The following is a 21,783-nucleotide window of genomic DNA, read 5'->3' as shown; positions in this document are numbered from 1 at the left end:
CCCTATTGCGTCTACCACAGCGGCTTTTTTCGAGGCGCACTTTGGCTTTGGAACGGGGAGTATCACATGATCCATGAGACGCACAGGCTCAAACTTCAACCAACCAACTTGCTCTTCAACCAACCAACTTGCAACTAACAGGCTCTTGCTCACTAGGCCAATCACATTCTTGTATTCGCACCAATGGAGTTGCACACGGTGGTTGTCATGGCGACGGTGCTCGCGACTGCAGGGAAGAAGCCAGAAGAAGCGGTCTGAAAGCGTTCTGTCGTGTTGTTAACAAGCGTCGACAGCGTAATTTGCATTAAAAAATTATTCAAATTGATATATTTATGTCTTGACGGTGTTGCAGTGACACCAGCCAGTGCTATTATGATATTAGATGGTCCTGAATTTGCACTAGGGCGTGTTTAAAATGTGCCTAAAGGCGTGACACTCGATTTCAAAAGAGTGTTCCACATTTTTATGGGGTTTGAATTGAGAAAAGCCATCTTGAAAATCAATCGGTGCAGTTCACAGCCCTGCCCTTCTTCAGACCTAAACCACTCTATTTTCTGAGCTGTACGTCTAGGAGGATTTTGTATTCTGTATTTATTTGCTTGGCAACCATCCCCGAGGCCCCTTTTCAGGGTTCGGCTCGTTACAACATTCGCTGGCTTTGGCTTGTAACAACACTCACCTGGTTACGACACATTACAAAAAATGCTTTAAAAAGCGGTGCTACGAAATATGCTATTAAATACGATGCTACGAACTAGGCTATGACAAATGCACAAATGAATGCATCAGCAACAAGGAGCTCCCGTAAACGTCACCAGCTGGGTCAACCGTTCTGTTCAGACTATTTTGAGGAGGCTTGTTTAATGTCACCCAGGTATCCATGACGCCACAATAACGTCATTCAAATCCTGACATTCCACTAACCATGCGGCGACCAAGGCCAAGAAAAATACAGTTGTCAAATCGTTCATATCTGGCGTTCGTAAACACGATTTCCAAGTATAACGGAGGTCAGTTGGCTCTCAATCACTGCTATGCAAGGTACCACGACGTAATCAAACGATGACAAATTTACGAAGATATTTACTAAACAGAGAAACTAGGTTGTTTAGAGCAATCTTTTCCACTTAAAAGTATGCCATCCTTAAAAATGAGCACAATTCATAATATCTGATGCTTACCTTAAATCTTGAAATGCGGAACATTCCTTGAACAATGCAGGATTCACATCACGCAGACATGACAGAGCCGCATTCGTCCGCCGATGCCTCAAGCTCCTCAAGTGTGGAGTTGAGCAAACGCCGAGTTAAGCAGCGCAGAGTGAAGCAGCGCCGAGGTTTGAAGCGTTACCCAATGTGGCCCAAGGCTAACCAGCGTTCTGCAATGCTGAACGGGTGTCTGGTGTTGCTGGACGCGGCGGGAAGACGGCTTGGCCTAGTGGCGATGGGGACATCGTCGGTGACGAAACATGGGGCCGAGGGCGTCGGTGCGATTGCACGCACCCGCCGCTGCAGACCGGCCTACGGGTTAACCGGCAAATCGCCTAACTCATCTCGGCCCCGAGCGGCTCTCGGCCGCTACTCAGGTGGGAGGGGCGGCTGCGATGTCGACCCCCCCCCCTCACTTTCCCAAGCGACAGCGCCCTCGGGTCCGAGCGCGCGCCACCGTGCACGACTCTTCCGCAAGGCGGTGTGGCGGTGGGCCTGCGTGACCCCTCCCTAGCGTCTGCTCGACGTCGGTCGATCGCCCTGACCTCGGCCGATCTAGAGGGCGGGTCAGCCACGACGGGCGCCAAGCAGGCGTCATCCCCGCCGGTCGCGCGGCCGTCGCCAGGCACGCGCCGACGGCTGCAGCGCGGTGGTTGGTGCATTATGAGCGCTGGTATGGTGCATGTGAGTAAAATAGTTACGGCGTCATGGCTCACCGCTCCGTAACACGGCTGTATACGGCGTCATGGCTCACCGCTCCGTAACACGGCTGTAATACGACGTCATGGCTCACCACTCTGTAACACGGCTGTAATTTGCGTCGCAAGTGCTGCCTGACCTCACGTCTTTGCCATCTGACCAGACGTTTGAAGCGCATGAATGCGATCGCATCATCAGCAAAACGAGGTCGTTGCCACAGTGAAGCAATATTTCATACACCGCCTTTATGGCATGCGTGGCGGGTAAAGATCTTCCGCGATATTCCTTTGGCGCTGATTCTTACGTCAACCCCACCAGACAAGGTAAAGCAGGGCCGCAGGTCTAGCGCTTAGTCACACAATCTAACAGATCAATAAAATACTGGCATGACATTCATCTGCGGGTCGAAAATTGTCGTTGCCCGACGGCTTGTTTCCCGACGGTTGCCTGACGGCCCGACGTGCTTCAATGCAATGCACACAATGCTGCACGCAGGGGAGATACTGGCGCCCCAGCAGCACAGAGGAAAAGATACCGTCCTATCACCGCACAGAGGGAAGACCGTGTCGTGTGCAGAGAGGGGATGACGTCACGCAGAGGGAGAAATGTCACTGTGTCAGTCGCTTTGGAGAGCGCATAACGCAGCGCAGCAAACGAAGCCGGCGCCAGGCGCCCTCCCCCCTCCCCCCTGAGCCGGGCCACTCTACTGAGGGAAGGATATGGCTGCGTCAGCAGCATAGAAGACCCGATGCTGCCATGGCAACCGCATGGAAATGGATCTTCTCGCCTTGTCAGCAGAAGAGTGCGAGAGAAGTGGCGAAAAGAGCCCTGTGTGAATCGCAAAGACTGTGAGACCGTTGTCATCAGTTTGTCGTTTGCTATCAGGCATAATAATGACCTCGCCCAGTAAGGGATATATTGCCCAACGCGTCAAACTTGGTCGTGTGGAATTTTTCGAAACGTGCGAGTTGTCCGCTGGTTTGCTCCGTTCCGTAATTCTAGCTTGTGGCAATTGCCCGCGGCTGGTGAGCGGTTTTGCCACCACCTTGTGGCCAGAACAAAGGTTAAACATGCCTCGCTTAACTAGGTAAGCTTTGAATGGGCCGTCACGATCTGTAGGCGGTTTAGCCTCCGCTTCGATGCAGTCGTAAAGGCCAACATGTCATTGCTGATGCTAGTGATCTCACGCTGCCCAGTGTGCTAGGCTGAGAACCCCAGTGTGCAAGGCTGAGAACCTTGGGCCCGTCTTGCCTCTCCTCGGCACGTGTGGCCGTTTGACACACAGCTGTATGTCTCACAAGCCATCAAAACGGCATTTCGTAGCCAGCTGCAACGATAAACTTCGCGAGACGTTGCCTGCGCGCGCTGACTCTTCCTATCGACTTGTTTGCGCGTTGTCCTGACAACGCGCACAGACAATGGCTGTGGTCTACAGAGGCCGTTTGGCGGTGACCGGTCGGCTGGACCCCTGAGGTGGGCCCCTGGGTAGACAGCTGGGTACGTCTTTTCGCCCGGGCGGGCGGGAGGGGGAGGACGGGGAATGCAAATGAGACGCATCCAGACGGCAAGGGCACGTCCGCTGCCTGATCAAGGCCGGATGCATAAATGTATGGAATTTTTGGAGGTACTTACAGTGTAACGGACTCTGCACTCGATTTCATCTGATACATGCACAGTGCACTGGTGCAGCCAGGGGTTGGGCGTTGAAGGGCAATCATCCGGACTGCGCCACTGGAGGATTGCGAGTACTTTTGCAGAAGTTGCGGGAGGACCGCTCGTTTGCATGACTCCGCTAGAGATGTATTTGAGCAAGGGATCAATTGCACTCGACCAGGAAAGAACCGAAGCGGGTGCTTAGTAGGAAGTGGACGCCTAGAGTAGACGATGTTGTCACCCTGGATCCCCAGCAGGATCCCTGGATCCTGCCGGGGGGTAACGTCAGCTGCTCGTATTCGAAAGCACGTTTGTTATTAGAAGGGGTCCCTCGGTGTTTTGAAATGACATAGCTGCGCTTCAGTAAAGACCCAATGGAATAGTTCAGGAAACAAGATCAACAAACATGTGAGGTGTAAAAGACCGAGAGGATTCGAGAGGAAAAGGCAACACGAAGTTAACAATGGCTGAATGCATAAACTAACAGCTTATGTTGTGGCTGCAGATCCCGAATGGCTCAGAATCCTCAATGCGAAATCCAGCTTAACATGTATGCGTTGAAGATGATTTATTTCGCACCCAAGAGGGCCTGGTTCTCTTCCCCGGCTCTGGGGATAGGTCTCCCCTAATGGTGCATTGAAGTTAAACATGTGAACGCACACACCCGCAAAAGCCACTGCATTGTCACATGGCTCCGCGTTACATATGCCCTACATATGGGGAAAGAACGTTTTTTGTTTCGTGTGTGGGCAAACAGCCGCAGTGACAGCTGGGAGCTGCTGATTAACGCCCGTTAGTGGTACGCCCGTGGTGTGTCTGATTCCGGTGCCGTGGCGTGTGTGTTTGTCCGTATGCTGTCTTCAGCCACTGCTTAAGTGTGTTCTGGTATTGCTTCGCCTGAAGCTGTCTTGACCCTTTTCCTCTCCAGCAATCACTGTAGAACTGACACCTAGTTTCCTTGCCAGTTAACCAAGAGCCGAACGGGGCGCCGTTTTCGATCGACACGATCCTCTTTGCTCTTCGTCGCCCAGCGTGGCCTTGTATGGCAGCAGCGACAGTGGCAGCCTCCCTTTCACACCGTCCCCCGGCGCTACCACCTTCCCCCAGCTGTGACCCGGAAGCGCTGCACCGTGCTGATGCACTCTCTCTCTCTCTCTCTCCGGCAGAGTCGGCAGCCATGGTGGGGTCTGGTGTGAAAACGATCGTCGATGGCTACAACCACATCATGGTGGACTTGCGAGGTGAGTGCGCACCTGCCCGCGGTTGCTGCGGTTGGGTCGGTGGCTATGTCAAGGCGTTCCGTAACCGCCCACCTCACAGCTGCCGGCCCCCCAACCAGCTGGCGGGCACGGAGCGAAGTCAACGTTCGCCGATTGGCCGGCGCTGGCTGTCGGGCAGATCAACGTTCGCCGATTGACCGGCCGCCAGCGCTTGCCGTGCGCCCGGCACCACTCGTCACACCGGGTGAATGCTGAGTGGGTCAGCTGGTAGTTCTGGGAGTCGGTGTTGAGGCGCGCGCCGCCATCCACTGTCAGCGCACCACCGTGGCCACCGGGTCCGGCTTGCATTCGGAGATTGACGTACGTTCACAAGCAGGCGATGCACTTTTCGAAGAGATCGGGCGACGTCTTGCACCACTCGGCTCTTGCAAGAGCCACGCCCATACACAACATTGTGCAATCTAATCTGACGTTTGCGTAAGGAACACGGATGTACTGACCGGTGTCTGGGGCACCGTAGTTAAGGTCTTGTAGTCCCGTTAAAGGGAACATTTTATGTTTAATATATGGAATGAACAATGAACAGTGAAGATGCATCAGACACGATGACACAAGTTTACTTGAAACTTTTAAAAGCTTTTTAAGTGGAAAACACTGCTGTAGACGATAAATTCTCTGTTTAGTAAAGATGCTCCTCAATATGTCATTGTTTGATTACGTCGCCGCACCCTGCACAACATTGATTGAGAGCCAGTTGCCGGCCGTTGTATATGAAAATGGTGCTTACGAACGCCAGATATCAACGCCTCGACTATAAGGTTGTTTTAAGCCTTGGCCGCTGCATGGCGTGTGGAATTGCCGGACAGTGATGACGTTTTTACGATGTATTAAATGTTAAGATGACTATAAATACCCCCCTCCTCTGAAATGCTCTTCCCCTTTTCGCTCGCGGGCGTGTAGCTCAGATACTAGAGGGTGTTAGGTCTTAGGGCAGGGTTATGGACAGCACTGAAAGGGTTTAAAGAAGCCTATTTCAGCTCAAACCCCGATAAAATGTGGAACACTCCCTCTAATGTTGGCTGGGGATGTCTACGGCCTGCTTGCGCTTACTTTCTAAGGTAAGAGGCGTGGCTTGTTAGTGGGCTGGTCTTGGACCCCCTCCCAGAGAGGCGTGTCCTCGCACTTTCCCCGGGGTTCGTCTCGAATTCCTTTTAGGAAGGGTGTACGGCGCTGGACACGGGCACACAGCGTGATATTGTCAAACAACTGTATACGATAACATGATGTGTGATAATATGACAATACATGTGTAGATACAACACTAATGTGATGCAAAACGTAACAGGGTACTTAATATCGATATGATGCATAACAACAATTACGTCAAGGCTGCATATGAGTAGATTTCAAAAAAAATCAGAAAGTGCCAGTGTCACTACCACCTGGAGCAAATTGATTTCGGTTGCAGACCATTTATTGTCTCATTGTTTGTGGTAAGCAACGTTGCAGGATAAGTGCATATTATGATGCATTGTGTTGTAACTTTGTTATCGAGAGCTTCAGAGGTATGCGTCCTTGGGTCGCTATGTATGTAAGGTTCATACCAAACACAGAAGGCGAGCGCGTAAAGCCAGCAGTGGCGGCTCTTTTCCTCCGAAAAACGATCTTCTGCGCAACCTGATGTCGAACAGTATGTTGGCTTGCTGAGTCCGTCATTTTGAAAGCACGTTGGCCAATGGGTGCGAAGGTGACAAGCCATGTACAGCGCCACTCCCCACATCCTTCTGTGGTCACCGTCCGGCATCCCAGCGCTTGTCGTATGACCGCTCCTCCGGATTCCCGCGGGATTGCGGCGGCCGGAATACAGCCAGCACGGCGCCGGTGACCTGTCAACGCTGTCAGCCACCTCTACCGTCAGGCCACCGTCGGCTATCGCTGGCACCGGTGATCTGCCACCGCTGTCAGCCACCTTTACCGTCAGGCCACCGTCGGCTATCGGTGGCACCGGTGATCTGCCACCGCTGTCAGCCACCTTTACTGTCGGGCCACCATCGGCTATTGGTGGCGCTGGTGATCTGCCAACGCTGTCAGCCACCTCTACCGTCATGCCACCGTCTGCCACCCGTATTGTGCGTGCGTGTTGGTTTTGTACTGCGTGCGTTGCTATTTGTCCGCGTTTGTTTGCTTAGGCCTTATTAAAAGTGTGTTTTTTTATTGTGGCCAGCAGAGTCAGAGCAGTCTTTTTGCTCACGTCTGTCACATGCTTAACAGGTCAGCTGACCTGGATCTTTGCAGTGACGTTTTGTCTTTGGCTGACTGTGTTTGAAGCACAGCCAATCTGATCGTGATGCTGTACATTTTGGCCCGTGTATCCTTACATCGACTGGTGGCCGTGCTTAAGAGTCGTGTCATGTCATGGCATTGGGGCTTTACGACGCACCCAGCTGCTGAGGCTATATGGCGTCGCCTGCCTCTCACCCTGGCGGGAAGGGCGGGCACTGCGGGGAATCGAACCCCGTACCTCTGGTTTCCCAGACGCGCAGTGGTTAACGCAGACGCGTTAACCACTTCACTTATGGCACCCCCGTTCTTAAGAGTCGATGTAACTTCTCACATAAACTAGGCGTGCATATTATGGGCGCTGTATCGGCGAATGAACGTACAAACAAGATGTCTGCCGACTTCGGACGTTTCGGTTGATGTCATGGCAGCTTGAGGTGACGGCGGGTAGGAACGGGAAGCTTCATCACCACCCTTGGCATGAGCCAGCCACACGGAGCCACTGGCCAAGCCCCCGCATAGTTTGTCGCCCCGCGGCGCAGACAAGCTGCGCGTGGCTGTTAGCAGTTGGGTCATGCTCTAGTCTATCCGAAGACTGGCGCAGTTCTTCCCATCCCTTTGAAAGGTTTGGTCCGGGCAGAGATGCTTGTCGAGGCCCTGCCTGCTTTATTTCGCATAGACACCGAGGGGTGAGGGGTGAATCTCGTTTGATCTGGTTCACGAGAGCGGGCAGCCCGGGGATCTAGGCTAAGCTGAGCCAAGGCAGTCCGTTACGCAAGATTCTGCGAGCTCGCTGCGAAAGTGGCAATATTTGGCTTGTTCGGGATCTGTTGGGACGGAGAAGCTCTGATCTCTCTTTGAATTAAACCTGCGGCTATTCCAGAGGAAATCAAATGATATAACTGTGTTAAGCTCTACCAATCCTCTTAGAAGTGAGTTTTATCCTTAGCTGTCCCTCGCCATTAGATTCAGTCGGACCTGACGCCAAAAATAAAAGTCAAGATGCCAATGAATAGAAATCTGCACGACGTGTAGAATATTATTGTTGGCTTACAGGAGCATCCAGAAATGTGCACTAGAATCCCTTCGGATCTGCAGTTTTCAGCTGAATGTACGATGAGCCGCTTACCAAATGCTATAAGCTGGCTTGAATTCTAGTTTGGGAGGTCTGGTCCGTGTTTTTGCGTCCACTACAGACTGAGGGCCAGAAGCGTATGCAGGACTTCGCGGCTGGGGAGCACACCTATTAAATGTTCACTGAAAACCTAATTTAGCGCGTCGTAGGCGCGCGAAATCTCATGGGGTTGCGCTAGACAACATTTTATGTTCTTTATTCACTTATGTTTACATGCCCATATGGAATTTTTAAATCACATTTATTCACGCGCACATTAAGGCATTTAAGAAGTTCCATAAGGGTAGGGATACGTGCCGAAGGGCTGCTTTGCACATACTCCGCTGGCGTCGGCTTTGGGCGAATTGCTTTTCATCGTACCGACCGTGCAAAGCTCTTAGCTCTCGTAGCATACTTTTGCACGCTGTGATAATAATCCGGATCTGTGTCAGGCCCTGGGCGCGTAAGCAGGGACTCCGACAAATTCGGTTCCCCGCCGTTTGTGTCTCCGGAGGCCATTTCCTAGGCAGGTGTGCTTCTGACGTCGTTCACTGGCCGTCGACATGCTGTGCGTTCCGACGCCAGGAATTTGATTTATCTGCATTATGGGTGTTAGTATCTCAATATGTGTGCGTTGTGCTCCATGATGAGTGAAATGGTGACCATGGGTCTTGATATGCTTGTGGATATCTGGATGTTCTCCGAGATACCTTCTGTGCTTTCAAATCGATACATGAACAATGATCCAATGATCCCTTTGTCTTCAAAAATGATTTAACGTTATGACTGGTTGAAATTCCTCGTGGTGTAATACGCTGATCAGTTTCCTGCCGCAAAGAACTTGTTTAATCTGTCTTGTCGGAGACCCCTCGGTAGTGTTTTTATACCTACGGCATTCCCCGTGTGGTCTTGCCTTCTGTGTCATCCTTCCCGGAGCACCGACAAGGGATCACCGCGCGGCCTTGACATCGACCCCGGGGTCCTGGGGCTGACCGGCGGTGCAGGTGCGCGGTGCCGCCAGCCGGGCCCCGTGAGGAGCCGAGTGGGGTCAAGCCGCCCGGCCGCGGGTCGGCCGCTCCCGGGGGCCAACGTGCGGGGCCCATTGCTGACGTCCGTCGGCCTCTGGTGCTGACCACTGACCGCTGTCCGGCAGACCCGCGCATGGATGACTTCCCGCTGATGTCGTCGCCCTTCCCCGTGCTGGCCATCTGCCTGACGTACGTGTGGACCGTCTGCTGGCTCGGCCCGCGCTGGATGAAGAACCGGCCGCCCTACGACGTGCGCCGCCTCCTTGTTGTCTACAACGCCGCCCAAGTGATGCTCTCCCTGCTCCTGTTCTACAGGGTCAGTGGAGCCCGGACACACCCCCGGCCGGGGAGGGGGAGGGGGCAGATGCACTCTTCTTGTAACCGTGGTCTTGAGCAGCTGGAGATCTCCAGTGGTCGCGTTGGGCGACGGATAGTCTGTCGTTGTTTTTTTTTTGCGCAATGCAATAATTCGTTTTGACTTGAGTGCTTTTCTCAGTGGGTTGTACCTTCCAAGACTGCTACATTCTGCACATGTAATTTTCTCAGCATATTTTCTGCCACGCCAATTTGACCCACAAGCCGACTACTTGCTTCCTTCCAAAGACCACGAAAGGCATACGTAAAGACGCGTCAGCTGTCGGTGCGTGGAAAGCAAGCGCGCAACGTAGACAATGGGCGTGACCCCCCGTGGCTGGTGATGAGTGTCGTGTCCATCTCCGGCGCCGCCGGCTGTGGAGGAGTGGCCTGACCCCCCGCAGCTGGTGATGAGTGTCGTGTCCGTCTCTGGCGCCGCCGGCTGTGGAGGAGTGGCCTGACCTACCCGCGGCTGGTGATGAGTGTCGTGTCCGTCTCCGACGCCGCCGGCTGTGGAGGAGTGGCCTGACCCACCCGCGGCTGGTGATGAGTGTCGTGTCCGTCTCCGACGCCGCCGGCTGTGGAGGAGTGGCCTGACCCACCCGCGGCTGGTGATGAGTGTCGTGTCCGTCTCCGACGCCGCCGGCTGTGGAGGAGTGGCCTGACCTACCCGCGGCTGGTGATGAGTGTCGTGTCCATCTCCGGCGCCGCCGGCTGTGGAGGAGTGGCCTGACCCCCCGCGGCTGGTGATGAGTGTCGTGTCCGTCTCCGGCGCCGCCGGCTGTGGAGGAGTGGCCTGACCTACCCGCGGCTGGTGATGAGTGTCGTGTCCATCTCCGGCGCCGCCGGCTGTGGAGGAGTGGCCTGACCCCCCGCAGCTGGTGATGAGTGTCGTGTCCGTCTCCGACGCCGCCGGCTGTGGAGGAGTGGCCTGACCCCCCGCAGCTGGTGATGAGTGTCGTGTCCGTCTCCGGCGCCGCCGGCTGTGGAGGAGTGGCCTGACCCCCCGCAGCTGGTGATGAGTGCCGTGTCCGTCTCCGACGCCGCCGGCTGTGGAGGAGTGGCCTGACCCCCCGCAGCTGGTGATGAGTGTCGTGTCCGTCTCCGGCGCCGCTGGCTGTGGAGGAGTGGCCTGACCCCCCGCGGCTGGTGATGAGTGTCGTGTCCGTCTCCGGCGCCGCCGGCTGTGGAGGAGTGGCCTGACCTACCCGCGGCTGGTGATGAGTGTCGTGTCCGTCTCCGACGCCGCCGGCTGTGGAGGAGTGGCCTGACCTACCCGCGGCTGGTGATGAGTGTCGTGTCCGTCTCCGACGCCGCCGGCTGTGGAGGAGTGGCCTGACCCCCCGCGGCTGGTGATGAGTGTCGTGTCCGTCTCCGGCGCCGCCGGCTGTGGAGGAGTGGCCTGACCTACCCGCGGCTGGTGATGAGTGTCGTGTCCATCTCCGGCGCCGCCGGCTGTGGAGGAGTGGCCTGACCCCCCGCGGCTGGTGACGAGTGTTTGTGTCCGTCTCCGGCGCCGCCGGCTGTGGAGGAGTGGCCTGACCCCCCCGCGGCTGGTGATGAGTGTCGTGTCCGTCTCCGGCGCCGCCGGCTGTGGAGGAGTGGCCTGACCTACCCGCGGCTGGTGATGAGTGTCGTGTCCATCTCCGGCGCCGCCGGCTGTGGAGGAGTGGCCTGACCCCCCGCGGCTGGTGACGAGTGTTGTGTCCGTCTCCGGCGCCGCCGGCTGTGGAGGAGTGGCCTGACCCCCCGCGGCTGGTGATGAGTGTCGTGTTCGTTTCTGGCGCCACCGGCTGTGGTGGAGTGGCCCGACTTCCCGTCTTGCCCGTGACGTGATGGGGCCCTGACGTCAGTGCCTCCCACCGCCAGATGCTGATGTCAGGATGGCTTTTCGAGTACAGCTTTCGCTGCCAGCCTGTGGACTACTCCAGCGACCCCAAGGCCTTATACGTAAGTATGGTGGCCGGCGCCTGGATTTTGACGACCGTCAACGACCCGTCTGGAGCTTGGTCTGAGAGGATCGTGGTGGACTTCCTGGACGCTAGGACTGGACCTGTGTGAGGTGCAATGGTATTGTTGCTGTTACTTATCTGACCTCGAAGAAAACACGAATGGGGCGTAAACGTTGCGAAGTGACCGATCGTATCATCCAGTATTACATCTTGCATTTATTTTACGTACCATAAACGAACTGAGGACCATGTCTTGCTAGTACGAATAGTGCCACCGCTTGCGTGTTGTTCTTTACGTTTTTTTTTTTTTTGTTCTTTGTTCTTTACGTTCTCACGTTTTGGCGGGTGATGACAGGCGACTGATGTTTTTTTGCAGGTGGTGACGGATACTTGATGTTTTGGCGGATGGTGACAGATACTTGATGTTTTGGCGGGTGGTGACAGGCGGGTGATGTTTTGGCGGGTGGTGACAGATACTTGATGTTTTGGCAGGTAGTGGCAGGCGGGTGATGCTTTGGCGGGTAGTAGCATACGACTTATGTTTGCACCACAATGTGATGTCCTATAACCATGCTGCTTTCAGATGGTGACTTCTTGCTGGATGTATTTCTTCTCGAAAATCCTTGAGTTCCCGGACACGGTAAGCGAACCAGAGGAGAACATGGAATAAGGAAACATATGGCATTTGATACTCTTGTACCTTACTCGACGGGCCAAACATCACGTGTCTTCCGCACACCCTTGTGGCATAAATTGAGCTGTCTGGTAAGGCTTATTCTCATGATCCAAAACCACCAGGCTTGATAAGTTTTTTTCGGAACCGCTGTTCTGCTAATGGCTTTAAACATTCGATCAGCATACGAGTTGATACTATTACACCTGATTATTTGATGTTGAATGCTACCACACGTGACTTTGAGTGGCAATGGATGATCTTCCAAGTTGAACGGAGGAGGCACGAATCCCTTTTTTGGCTATTTCCTTCCAGCCAACACCTAGGGATAATGCTCGATTTTCAAAAGTTTGTGAGAGGCTCAGTCCCTCGTGACTCCCGTCGTTTTTGGGCAGATGGTTGTATACGTCTAAATTAACGTATATGATTATGATAACGTTAGCACTTGATATTAGACTATGCATCATGACCTCATCATATCATACGTCATTCTGTTTAGCAAACAGCCAACCGGCTAGCCTCTCTGCATTTCCTCAGATAGTATAGACACATCTCTGGATATCTTAATCTTGAGCCTTTGGGTGTTTAGGTGCTCTTGTGAATGAAGTGCTACTGAAGCCCTCGGAGCTCATTCGTCGAGGCTCTCCTCCATTTTACCTGCCACTTAGCATCATCTTTTTCCGTCACGGTTGGGAATTGGGAGACTAATATGCCAAGGACCGTGGGGAGGCGCGGCCGGTTGCCTGTCACTAACCTCAACAATCGGCTGAGCTGGCGCATGCGCAGATCGGCTCGCAGTGTTTGCAGACACTCGGCCTGCGCCCGGATTGTGCTAAACCTCTACACATTTTTCTGAAGGCAGAGATAGCTAAAATTAAAGGCGCCGTCTGATGAAGAGCTTTGATGTTCACCTGAAGCTTACACAGTGCCTGCGTGTTTAAGCTGCGGCCATCGGCTTAGTGCATTCCGCCAGACAGCGTGTGCGATTTAGCGAGCAGCCAAATCTGGGTGCGTTTCGTCACTCTTGTCATCGGCGCAGGGGCGGGTTGGGTGTGGCTGAGTGCCATTCCAGCGGCGGGGAGGGGGGGGGGGGGGGATGTCGGTGCCTGGTGTAGGTACTCGATAGGAATTCCCCACCGCATCCCCTGGATTTAGGGGATGTGGGGGGGGGGGGGGGGTGGATTACGTGACCGACCGGTTTTATTGTCGTCAGATCTTCTTCGTGCTGCGGAAGAAGTTCGCGCACGTGTCGGTACTGCACGTGGTCCACCACGGCATCATGCCGTTCTCGGTGTGGTGGGGTGCCAAGTTTATACCAGGTAAGTTGTAACTCCTCACGTCTGACGAGCTTCCTCGAGCTTCCCCCTAAACTTCCCGAAAGGTGCAGGATTTGAGGTTTGCTCCCAAGCCTCGCCATTCGCTTTCTGCTCGCTGTACAGGCATCGTCTTCTATTGCTCCCGTCACGTAATCCTTCTGTCCTGCTTTAGTCGCTTCCCGGAACACTGCTCAGACGTCCTCACCAAGGCCACATGCTGCCGTCATACGTCCTCGCCACACTTTTCGCCCCATGAGAGGGAACGTGGCACCGCACGACAGCTGGCAGATAGTGGTATACTGGCCGCAGCCACAGCCGGAGGTTAACTATCACATGATAAGGGTATCACCCGGCGCTGTTCACGCACGCACACATACACGAACACACACGCGCCGAGCCCGCTGCGCCGCTGCTGTTTACTCAGGCTCGCGCACGGCTCGGTCTCCCGCGCTCCGGTCCGGTCTGGGCGATGGTCGTTGCCAACCCTCACCGTCCGTTCGGGTCCGGTCCAGTCCGGTCCGTCCGAGCTCATGGCAATGCTCTGGCGTAATGGTGAGCTCCATCGCCGTGTGGTGCCGGCTGCCGGTCCCGTGAGGACGCTGTTTGTACACTGGCCTGTTAATGGTTATCACGTCAATCGATGAGCCGGTGATGAGACAAATCTGGAGCCGGATGAACCAGTTACTAGACTGCTTTTTATCCGCCATGTGAAGGTCAGGTTGACGGTTCTCCTGTCCCGGAGATTTCGTTTCAGCGTGTGGACCAGTGCCCTAATGATCTGGTTGTGTTTGTGTGGAACCAGTACGAGATGCATGGGACAACAACTTGCATTGTTTTCTGCTTAACAGGTCTCGTCATCTTCATCTTGCGTTCGGTGGACATGGCTTCGGGCATACAATTAGGAATGGGGAGGGGGGGAGGGGGCGGCATTTGCTGGTAGTCGTATTGAAATGCCTACATTGTATCAATTTGACCGGAGGAGCATGGCGAATCTCTGAACACGGTGGTTTGACCGCCTTTACATGTTGGGGTCTAATGGAGTAGAGTTAGAAAGTTGAAAAGTCAAGACTGCAGGCCTGAGGTGAAGACCAGGCTGCCTGATGGGATCCGCTCCCGCACTCCCAGGAAATTGATGACGTATTGCCTGAAACATTCACAAAATGACTATTTTCTCACTCGCTGGAGCGTATCATGCGTTACTGTTTGAACCGTTCAGTTCGACTACCTCAAGGCACGGTACCGTCACGCGGCGATACAATGTGCGACCGGCGGTCGGGGTTTATCGTCAAATCACGCGTCGAACGTCAACGCCTTATTCCTGTACGTGCCTGCCTGACGTGTTCCCGGGCATTGTCGCTAAAACCGGGACGAAAGTCCTCGCCACCAGCGGCGCGTTCGCCCGACACTCGCACGCTCCACTGTCGGCGGGCGGGCTCACGCTGATCGGCGGACCCTTCGGCGACGCTCTGGGCTGGTAGCAGGCGTCGCTGATCCGCCTCGAGGTGCGAGACCGCACCGAGCGGCCGGCAGATGACGCACGCAGCACGCCACGGCCAGCTCTCCAGCTCCTCAGGCGGTGCGACCGACCGAGCGACACCTCCCCAGCTGCTGTCTGTCGCTTCTGTCGCCCCGCTGTCGCCTCAGCGCTGGCTCAGTGACACGCTCAAGGATGGTCTGGTCTCGGCGGCGGACGGACCGAGCGCCGCGGCTAGTCTGGGTCACCCCGCCCGTCTAGGGCACCCCACCCGATCGTACCCAGTTGTTACCAACACCCTGCTGGGCGTTAGCGGCCGGCCACTCGGCCGGTGTAACACATAATCGGTGGTGACGCTATCGATTCCGTGACGTACGTGGGCCCTACACAAAGTGTCAGGCGTGCGCGACGACCGACTGTATTCAGGCTGGCTGAGCGGCCGGGCCGCGCTGGCCCCGTGGCGCGGCGCCGCCGTGGCTGTCAACACCACGGGGCTATAGAGACGCCCCAGGGCGCCGACCAGGTGACAGGCGGCATGGGCGTTGTGGGCGTGAGGCGGGGGCGGCGCCGCCGGCGAAGCACGCCTCGAGGCGCGTCATGCTGGCCGGATGGGGTGGGTCGACTCTGGGTGACGGGCGGCGTGTGACGTGGTGGTGTTCTGATGAGGTGTCGGAATGGACGCTGATTGGACCGTTGTGGGTTGGGTGGGCTGTGGTTGACTCTTGCTGAGGTGGCCTGACAAGCTGTGAGTGGTTCCTGGGAAGGTAGCCGGGTGGTCTGCGATCGTTTCCCCATGATATGGCTGCTTGAGCGGTTAACACGTCCTGATGAGGTGGCCGGTTGGAAAAGACTGAGTTGACTAGTGGGACGGATTGAGCTTTGGTACCGCTTGCAGATGGATGAATGGGTTGACAGGTGGTCATTATGATCACCTGGCAACGGATAACTATAATCGATGTACAGTTGCGATTAACTGTCACATCGTAATGCCTCCATTGGTTTCGGTTGTCCGTACCTCATGTGCTGGTTCATCGCGCGCTGTGTTATTGTTGTAGCCATTACTACAACCGTACTACAGTCCCGGCGACATTTTCCTTAGACGCTGAAATGCACTCGTATATTCCATGAACCTGCAATGTAACTTCATGTTGTATTCATGAACCTAACGGAGTCTGTTATGCTGCTAATTCTGGCTGGACCTTAGCATACTTAGGTCCGGCCATGCACATGTTGCGCCGGTTACTGGAATCTTGGCAGCAATCTCGGGACACTTCCGTGCGTATTTGCGCAGCTATCTCGGGACACTTCCGTGCGTAGTTGCGTAGTTATCTCGGGACACTTCCGCGCGTAGTTGCTTACTGTCGCCTATTTACATTTATTAGACTTCAGTGACCGATGTTGTGCAAACCATCCTGCGTAAGATGGCCAGCCACTGAGAGCACTGCCGCTGACTGATGATTGTCCTTGCCTGTCAACAGGCGGCCACAGCACTTTCTTCGGTCTGGCCAACACATTTGTGCACATCTTCATGTACGCCTATTACATGGTGGCCGCAATGGGTCCCCGATACCAGCGCTTCATCAGATGGAAGAAGCACATGACCAACTTGCAGATGGTGAGCAGGTTCGACTGATCTCACGTAGTGACGTCATTATCCCAATAGTGACGTAATCCCCCTGAAGTAACGTCACTGCGCCGGCGCCAGGTGTGAAGCCCGGCCCGCGATGTGTTCTTGAGAGAACAAACTCGTAGTTACCTGAGCGACCTGCCTTGGATCATTTTGTATTGTTTGCGTGGTTAACATGCGAGTCTCTGTCTCGATCTGTAAAAGGATGGACTCGGCTTGGACTTGTTGTTAGCAATAACGCGCGGCCCGTTCGCCAATTATTCAAATGATTCTCACAAAGCAGCATGCTCACGACTCACCTGTCCGCATAGTCGCCCTGCTTGGCCGCGTCGTAGACTTGTTAACTCGACCAGCTGGGCCACCCACCCTGCCGAACCCCTCCCACTATGGGGGGGGGGCCGGGTCGCGCCAGAAACCAGCCGCCGAAGTCGGAGCGCCGGCTGCGGAGGAATGCCGTCGGTGGCCGGCTGACCCTGGAGCGGACCGCTGATCTCGTGTGGGGGGAGGGGGGGGGGGGGCTCGGCGCTGTCCGCCGTCCGCCGGCTGGCGGCTCGGTCAGGCGGCTTAGTCCCACAGTGACGCTGGCTGGACGGAGAGCCCTGGAAAGGGAGCCCCGGGAGGACGGCAGGAGGCGGGCGGGCACGCAGTTCCTCCCCACATGTTCAGACCGCGGCCACGCCGCACCCGCTCCCATGACAGGAGCTCTGTGCGGGTGACGTGCAGCGTCCCGTTCTCGACTGGTAGGCCTGTGCGGCCCGTTTCCGCTGCTTCGCGGTGGGAGGAGGCCCGCTGTCTGCACCAGCGGTTCGCGGCTGCCTGACGCGCTGCTGAAGTCACACTGACGTCACAGTGACGTCACATTCCTCTCCGTCCACAGGTGCAGTTCGTGGCCATCATGCTGCACTCGTTCCAGCTGGTGTTCAGAGAGTGTGACTACCCGACCATTGCCTTCTGGTACATCGGCGCCCACGGCCTGCTCTTCTTCATGCTCTTCCTCGGCTTCTACAGGCGGGAATACTACGGCAAGAAGCCCAAGAAGGTGGGTTCGTGCGATTCTCATTCATACCAAAACTCCAATTACCGGATGTCTTCCGGACCGTACCAATCATTGTCCATAGGTGAAACGCCGCGAAAACCGCGCAACACCCGGACTCGTTAAATGATGCTTGAACAGTCCATAAATGACTAGGTCCCTTATTTACCTCGAGACCCGGATGGATTTTAGCCTTCACGTGCGGAGCAGACAGAATCGGTCTGACCTAGCCTGACCTTACCTGACCTTGACCTGACATGACCTTACCGGGCCAGATTCCACTTGACGCGTGCCATCGAGACCGAAACAGTTCAGACCAGAAACGGCCGATAGATCCCTTCTGTCTCCCACGCCCCAGCGTGAGAGCTACTGAGCGGCGCCGACCGGCTGCCGCAGCGGGGGGAGGGGAGGGGGAGGGGGCCGCTATACCTTGACAGGTGCTCCACGCCTGGGTCGCAGCTGTGCTGAGGCGCTCCCCATGGTGTCAGCTGAGCAGGGCCACCGAACCGAGCCGGCTCTGTGCCAGATGTGCGCCATCCGACCCGACCCGACCCCGTTCGCGCGCGGCGAACCGTTCGCTGCGGGAGAGAGCCAACCTGCGGAAGGCGCGGCCGGCCGGCAGAATTCAGTGCTGCCGACGTGAAGGGAGCCCAGCGCAGAAATGACCGGGGCTGCTGGGGATGGGAGAGTCGCGTTTGCGCGTAGTGCCGCTGCGCTGGGGTGTTCTTGTATCTGTGACTGCGTCTGTGTTTGTACCTCTACACCGCGTTGTATTTGAGTATGTAGCGGAATTTGCATCGTTACAAACCTTCTTCTGGTGTCGCTGCTACTGAAATGTGTCTGTGTACCATCGGGTGGTAAAATCGTATCGATCAACGCGGCAAACATTTCCCTGTCTTGGGCAGGCTGCAACTACTCATCATGGAGTACATTTGACGTTAATTGAATGTCATTTGGTTGACTGTATAACCGTGGGACCACGGCGTCTAACTCGTACCAAATGATACAACCAGCGTAACTGACTCACGTAACTCATCAACGGAACTAACAACCAACGCAATTAACGTCGTGCCAAGACGCGAAATTTGTTTCGATGACACACACAAACTGCGCTCGAGTCTGACACGTTTGAAGGTGGAGCTCGACACCTGTCAAAATAACCGGATTCCACGCAAGGGATGTTACATTCCTGGATTTTGAGCGGGAAGTTGCGGGCGTCGCCTCACGATCTGAGCTTCTCGCACCCTGTTCACTTGTCGTTGTTCGTTCCTCGTCGTTGTCGCTCGTTCCCTGTTGCGAATTCGCCACGCTCCGGAGCGCTTCCACCCGGCGGCTCGGGTTTGGAGCGCCAGCTGGCCTGTTGGGTGTTGCGCTGTCGCTGCAGGCCCACGGGTCGATTGCGCAGCAGACATGAGGACCTCATGCCAGAGCGCGCCTTGCGCCCGACCCCAGCGCTCGCGGCCAAGCGTCAATGCAATATTGTGATATAGGCCACAAGCACTCGGCACACGATTGTGCTGGCTTTGACAGGCTGTTGAGAGGGGAGGGGGGAGCCTCCGCGGGCGGTACCGCCGGGTGCGCTCTGGTCCGCCGTGGAACGTGCGCAGTGCCTCTGACCGAGGGGCGATGCATTGGGCTCTGGAGTCCGCGGTCCGCGACTTTTGCCATTTCATGCATGTTGTTCGCAGCCAGGGGGCGTGATATGAAATCTAGAAGCCTGGATGGACCAGCCTAAGCCGTATTTTTGTGCTTTATTTGATTAACTTACTTAAGTGGGCGGGAAATTTGACTTTGTGTGATTTAATTTCCTGTAAGCTTGTAAGCTTATCTGTCCTGGCATCAAGCGAAAGGGCCATCTGCTGGGCTCAGGCCTTTAAGACGAGGTTCATGTTTCGCAGGATGATGATGCCGTCAGCGTGGTCAACGGAAGTGCCGCCACGACCAATGGCCACAATGGCATCAAGACAAACGGCAGCGGCGTCGCCCACCAGAGCAACGACTTCGTCAAGCAGACCAACGGACTCGCCAGGGAGGCCAATGGATTCGCCACGCCAGACAGCAACGGCCACATGAACGGCTACCAGAACGGCGTGCGGGCTCGTGGCGCCGCCTCAAACGGTGTGCTGAGCCACTAGCGTCACCACGCGGCCATTTGGAAACACTTCAGTCAGCGACAGCGGCGTCAGATGGCGGACGGGGGCTCACCTGAGTAGCAGCTACTTTCGGCCGTCCATTGTTAGCGTGGAGCGCCGTGGTCTCAGTGGGTGACCGTGTCGTACTGCGGCGCCGTGTCGTCGGACCAGCCTGTTTGTTTTATGCGTGCTGAGTGAAAGTGGTCGCGCTTTTGCGTCTGTGGCTTTCTAGTTCTGTATGTCTTGTTGACGCTCAACGGTCAGGATCAGTGTGCGCCGCCGTGTGCCTTAATCGCATAAGCTGTGTGCTGTTTGGCTGGCAGCAAGGTACGACCATTATCACCATCCTATGTTCCATATTGTTTAGATAAACATGCAGCGGTCTGTGGGCCACACAACACTGCCCTCGTGCATATGAAAGGTCAGGGTCGCACGGTGCCGGTTTGCCTGTTTTATGGGTTGTTGTCGGTAGGTTCGCCTCTTTACTAAGGTTTCCGTGCGATGCCCGTTTAGTGTTGGCCGTTGAGACAGCCTGTTTCCCTCCACATCCATCTCCCCAGCTTGCTACTAATCGTTGCTCTTGAGCTGTGCCAAGCTCCGGAGACCTTCCATCATGCCATACGGCTCTGTTGTGAGCTGCACCGTCCTGTTGTTTCCTTTCACGCACCTCGCGCGGCTGTTACGCCTCAGCGGTTCACCCCATCATTCAGGTATCATATACAGTCCATTCCGTTATCACGTCGCTCCCAAACAGCTAATGGCACCAAGCGCCTGCTCTTGCAGCGCCCATTCTGTCGGCGTGCGCCGTCCGTGGCTTAGCATGACACGCCGACCGCCACCGCCAACATGGACCGGTGGCACGTTGTGCGCCAGCCGTTGCGGTCGCCCGCTGCACCCATCCACTTCAACTTGTGTTCCTCTGTCCCCTTTTAAATCCGGGAACGCGGTGGTTGGTTCTCTTCCCACGTCTCTGCGCCGCCGCTCGACCAGCCGCCACGCACGTACAATCGCGTCAGCTCGCGCGTGCCTGGAGTCCATCGCACGAGTCTGCCCATCCATCCCCGGCCCATTCTGCCAGGCTGTTCCTGCCTGCTGTCCGGCCCGCCCGTCTCCGGCGCTAGTCCTCTCAACGCCGGGGCCCAACGTCGACGTGCGGCTACCGCTGCCACGGGCATCCGAGCGTGTCATTCACTGTCATGGGACCACAGGGGCTTTGCGTCTCCCGAGCCGCCTGGCGCTGGCCTCCGCCGCCTCCATCCCCGGGGTGGTGCTGCCGCCGCACTGTTGGGACCGAGTCCCCTCGCCGCAGCGTTCCGCGCCGCGTGCACCCTCTGTACTCGCCAGGTGGGGACCAAACATTGAAATACATCCGCCGCGAGGGAACGCGCCGTTCTTCGGTGACGGCACGGACACGGCCTTGGCAACTGAGAGGTCTGAAGCGAAACTAACAGAGAGGTAACCGAAGAACGCAACCGGGCCCAATGCCGCAGGTTACCTGCCGAACTATGCGTGCAGAAAATGTTGATCTCTTGGACCGCAAAGCATACCGTCTCGGACTCGAATGTGGGCCTGCGATGCTGTGCATGCTGTACGTCATCAATCGACTTGCAGATGCAGACAAGTCCCAAGAAAGGTCAGCCAAGGTCATTTACAAGCTGGCCTTGCTGCTACTCTCGCTGATCACTACCTCAATCCAACGTTGCCGGACACTGAGACCTGCGCGATGGTGCGCATGTCTGCAAATAAAAGCAGGCGATTTCACACATTCACTTTTCCCGGAAGACGTCGTTCAGGCCCTGTCTTGTCAGTTTTTATCCCATCCGACCACAAAGCTTCGTGCAGACGGCGAGCTCGACACGAAACCGGGCGAGGGACAAGCACCGGGCAGGCGAGTTTTCCGCGGCGGTAATCGTCTGATAGTCAGCTCGCCGTGACCTCGGTTGGTAGAGTCTGTTGGCCGAGGAGCCCCGGCCGCACGTGAGCCGCAGAGCACCTGAGTGAGTGAGTGAGTGAGTGAGTG

At 55.9% G+C, this 21,783-nt stretch overlaps 1 protein-coding gene across 1 annotated transcript; it reads left to right on the top strand.

Annotated features, from left to right (window-relative positions):
- The first annotated feature begins 4,737 nt into the window (after positions 1-4,737).
- Positions 4,738-21,126, top strand: LOC119109816 (elongation of very long chain fatty acids protein). Its single transcript, XM_037233569.1, has 8 exons — positions 4,738-4,801; positions 9,328-9,518; positions 11,426-11,506; positions 12,092-12,148; positions 13,395-13,500; positions 16,450-16,586; positions 17,476-17,637; positions 19,530-21,126. The coding sequence occupies exons 1-8, from the start codon at positions 4,738-4,740 to the stop codon at positions 19,764-19,766; spliced, it is 1,035 nt and encodes a 344-aa protein (XP_037089464.1). The 3' UTR covers positions 19,767-21,126.
- The last annotated feature ends 657 nt before the right edge of the window (positions 21,127-21,783 follow it).

The sequence above is a fragment of the Pollicipes pollicipes genome, unplaced genomic scaffold, assembly GCF_011947565.3.
Source record: "Pollicipes pollicipes isolate AB1234 unplaced genomic scaffold, Ppol_2.1 Scaffold_7231;HRSCAF=8579_pilon_pilon_pilon, whole genome shotgun sequence".
Lineage (NCBI taxonomy): Eukaryota > Metazoa > Arthropoda > Thecostraca > Pollicipedomorpha > Pollicipedidae > Pollicipes > Pollicipes pollicipes.
This window is presented reverse-complemented; position numbering and strand designations above follow the sequence as displayed.

Coding starts and splice junctions, on each gene's coding strand:
- LOC119109816 (XM_037233569.1), top strand. CDS start 4,738: ATGGTGGGGTCTGGTGTGAAAACGATCGTCGATGGCTACAACCACATC. Junction 4,802..9,327: donor CATCATGGTGGACTTGCGAG/GTGAGTGCGCAC, acceptor GCTGTCCGGCAG/ACCCGCGCATGGATGACTTC. Junction 16,587..17,475: donor ACATGACCAACTTGCAGATG/GTGAGCAGGTTC, acceptor CTCCGTCCACAG/GTGCAGTTCGTGGCCATCAT.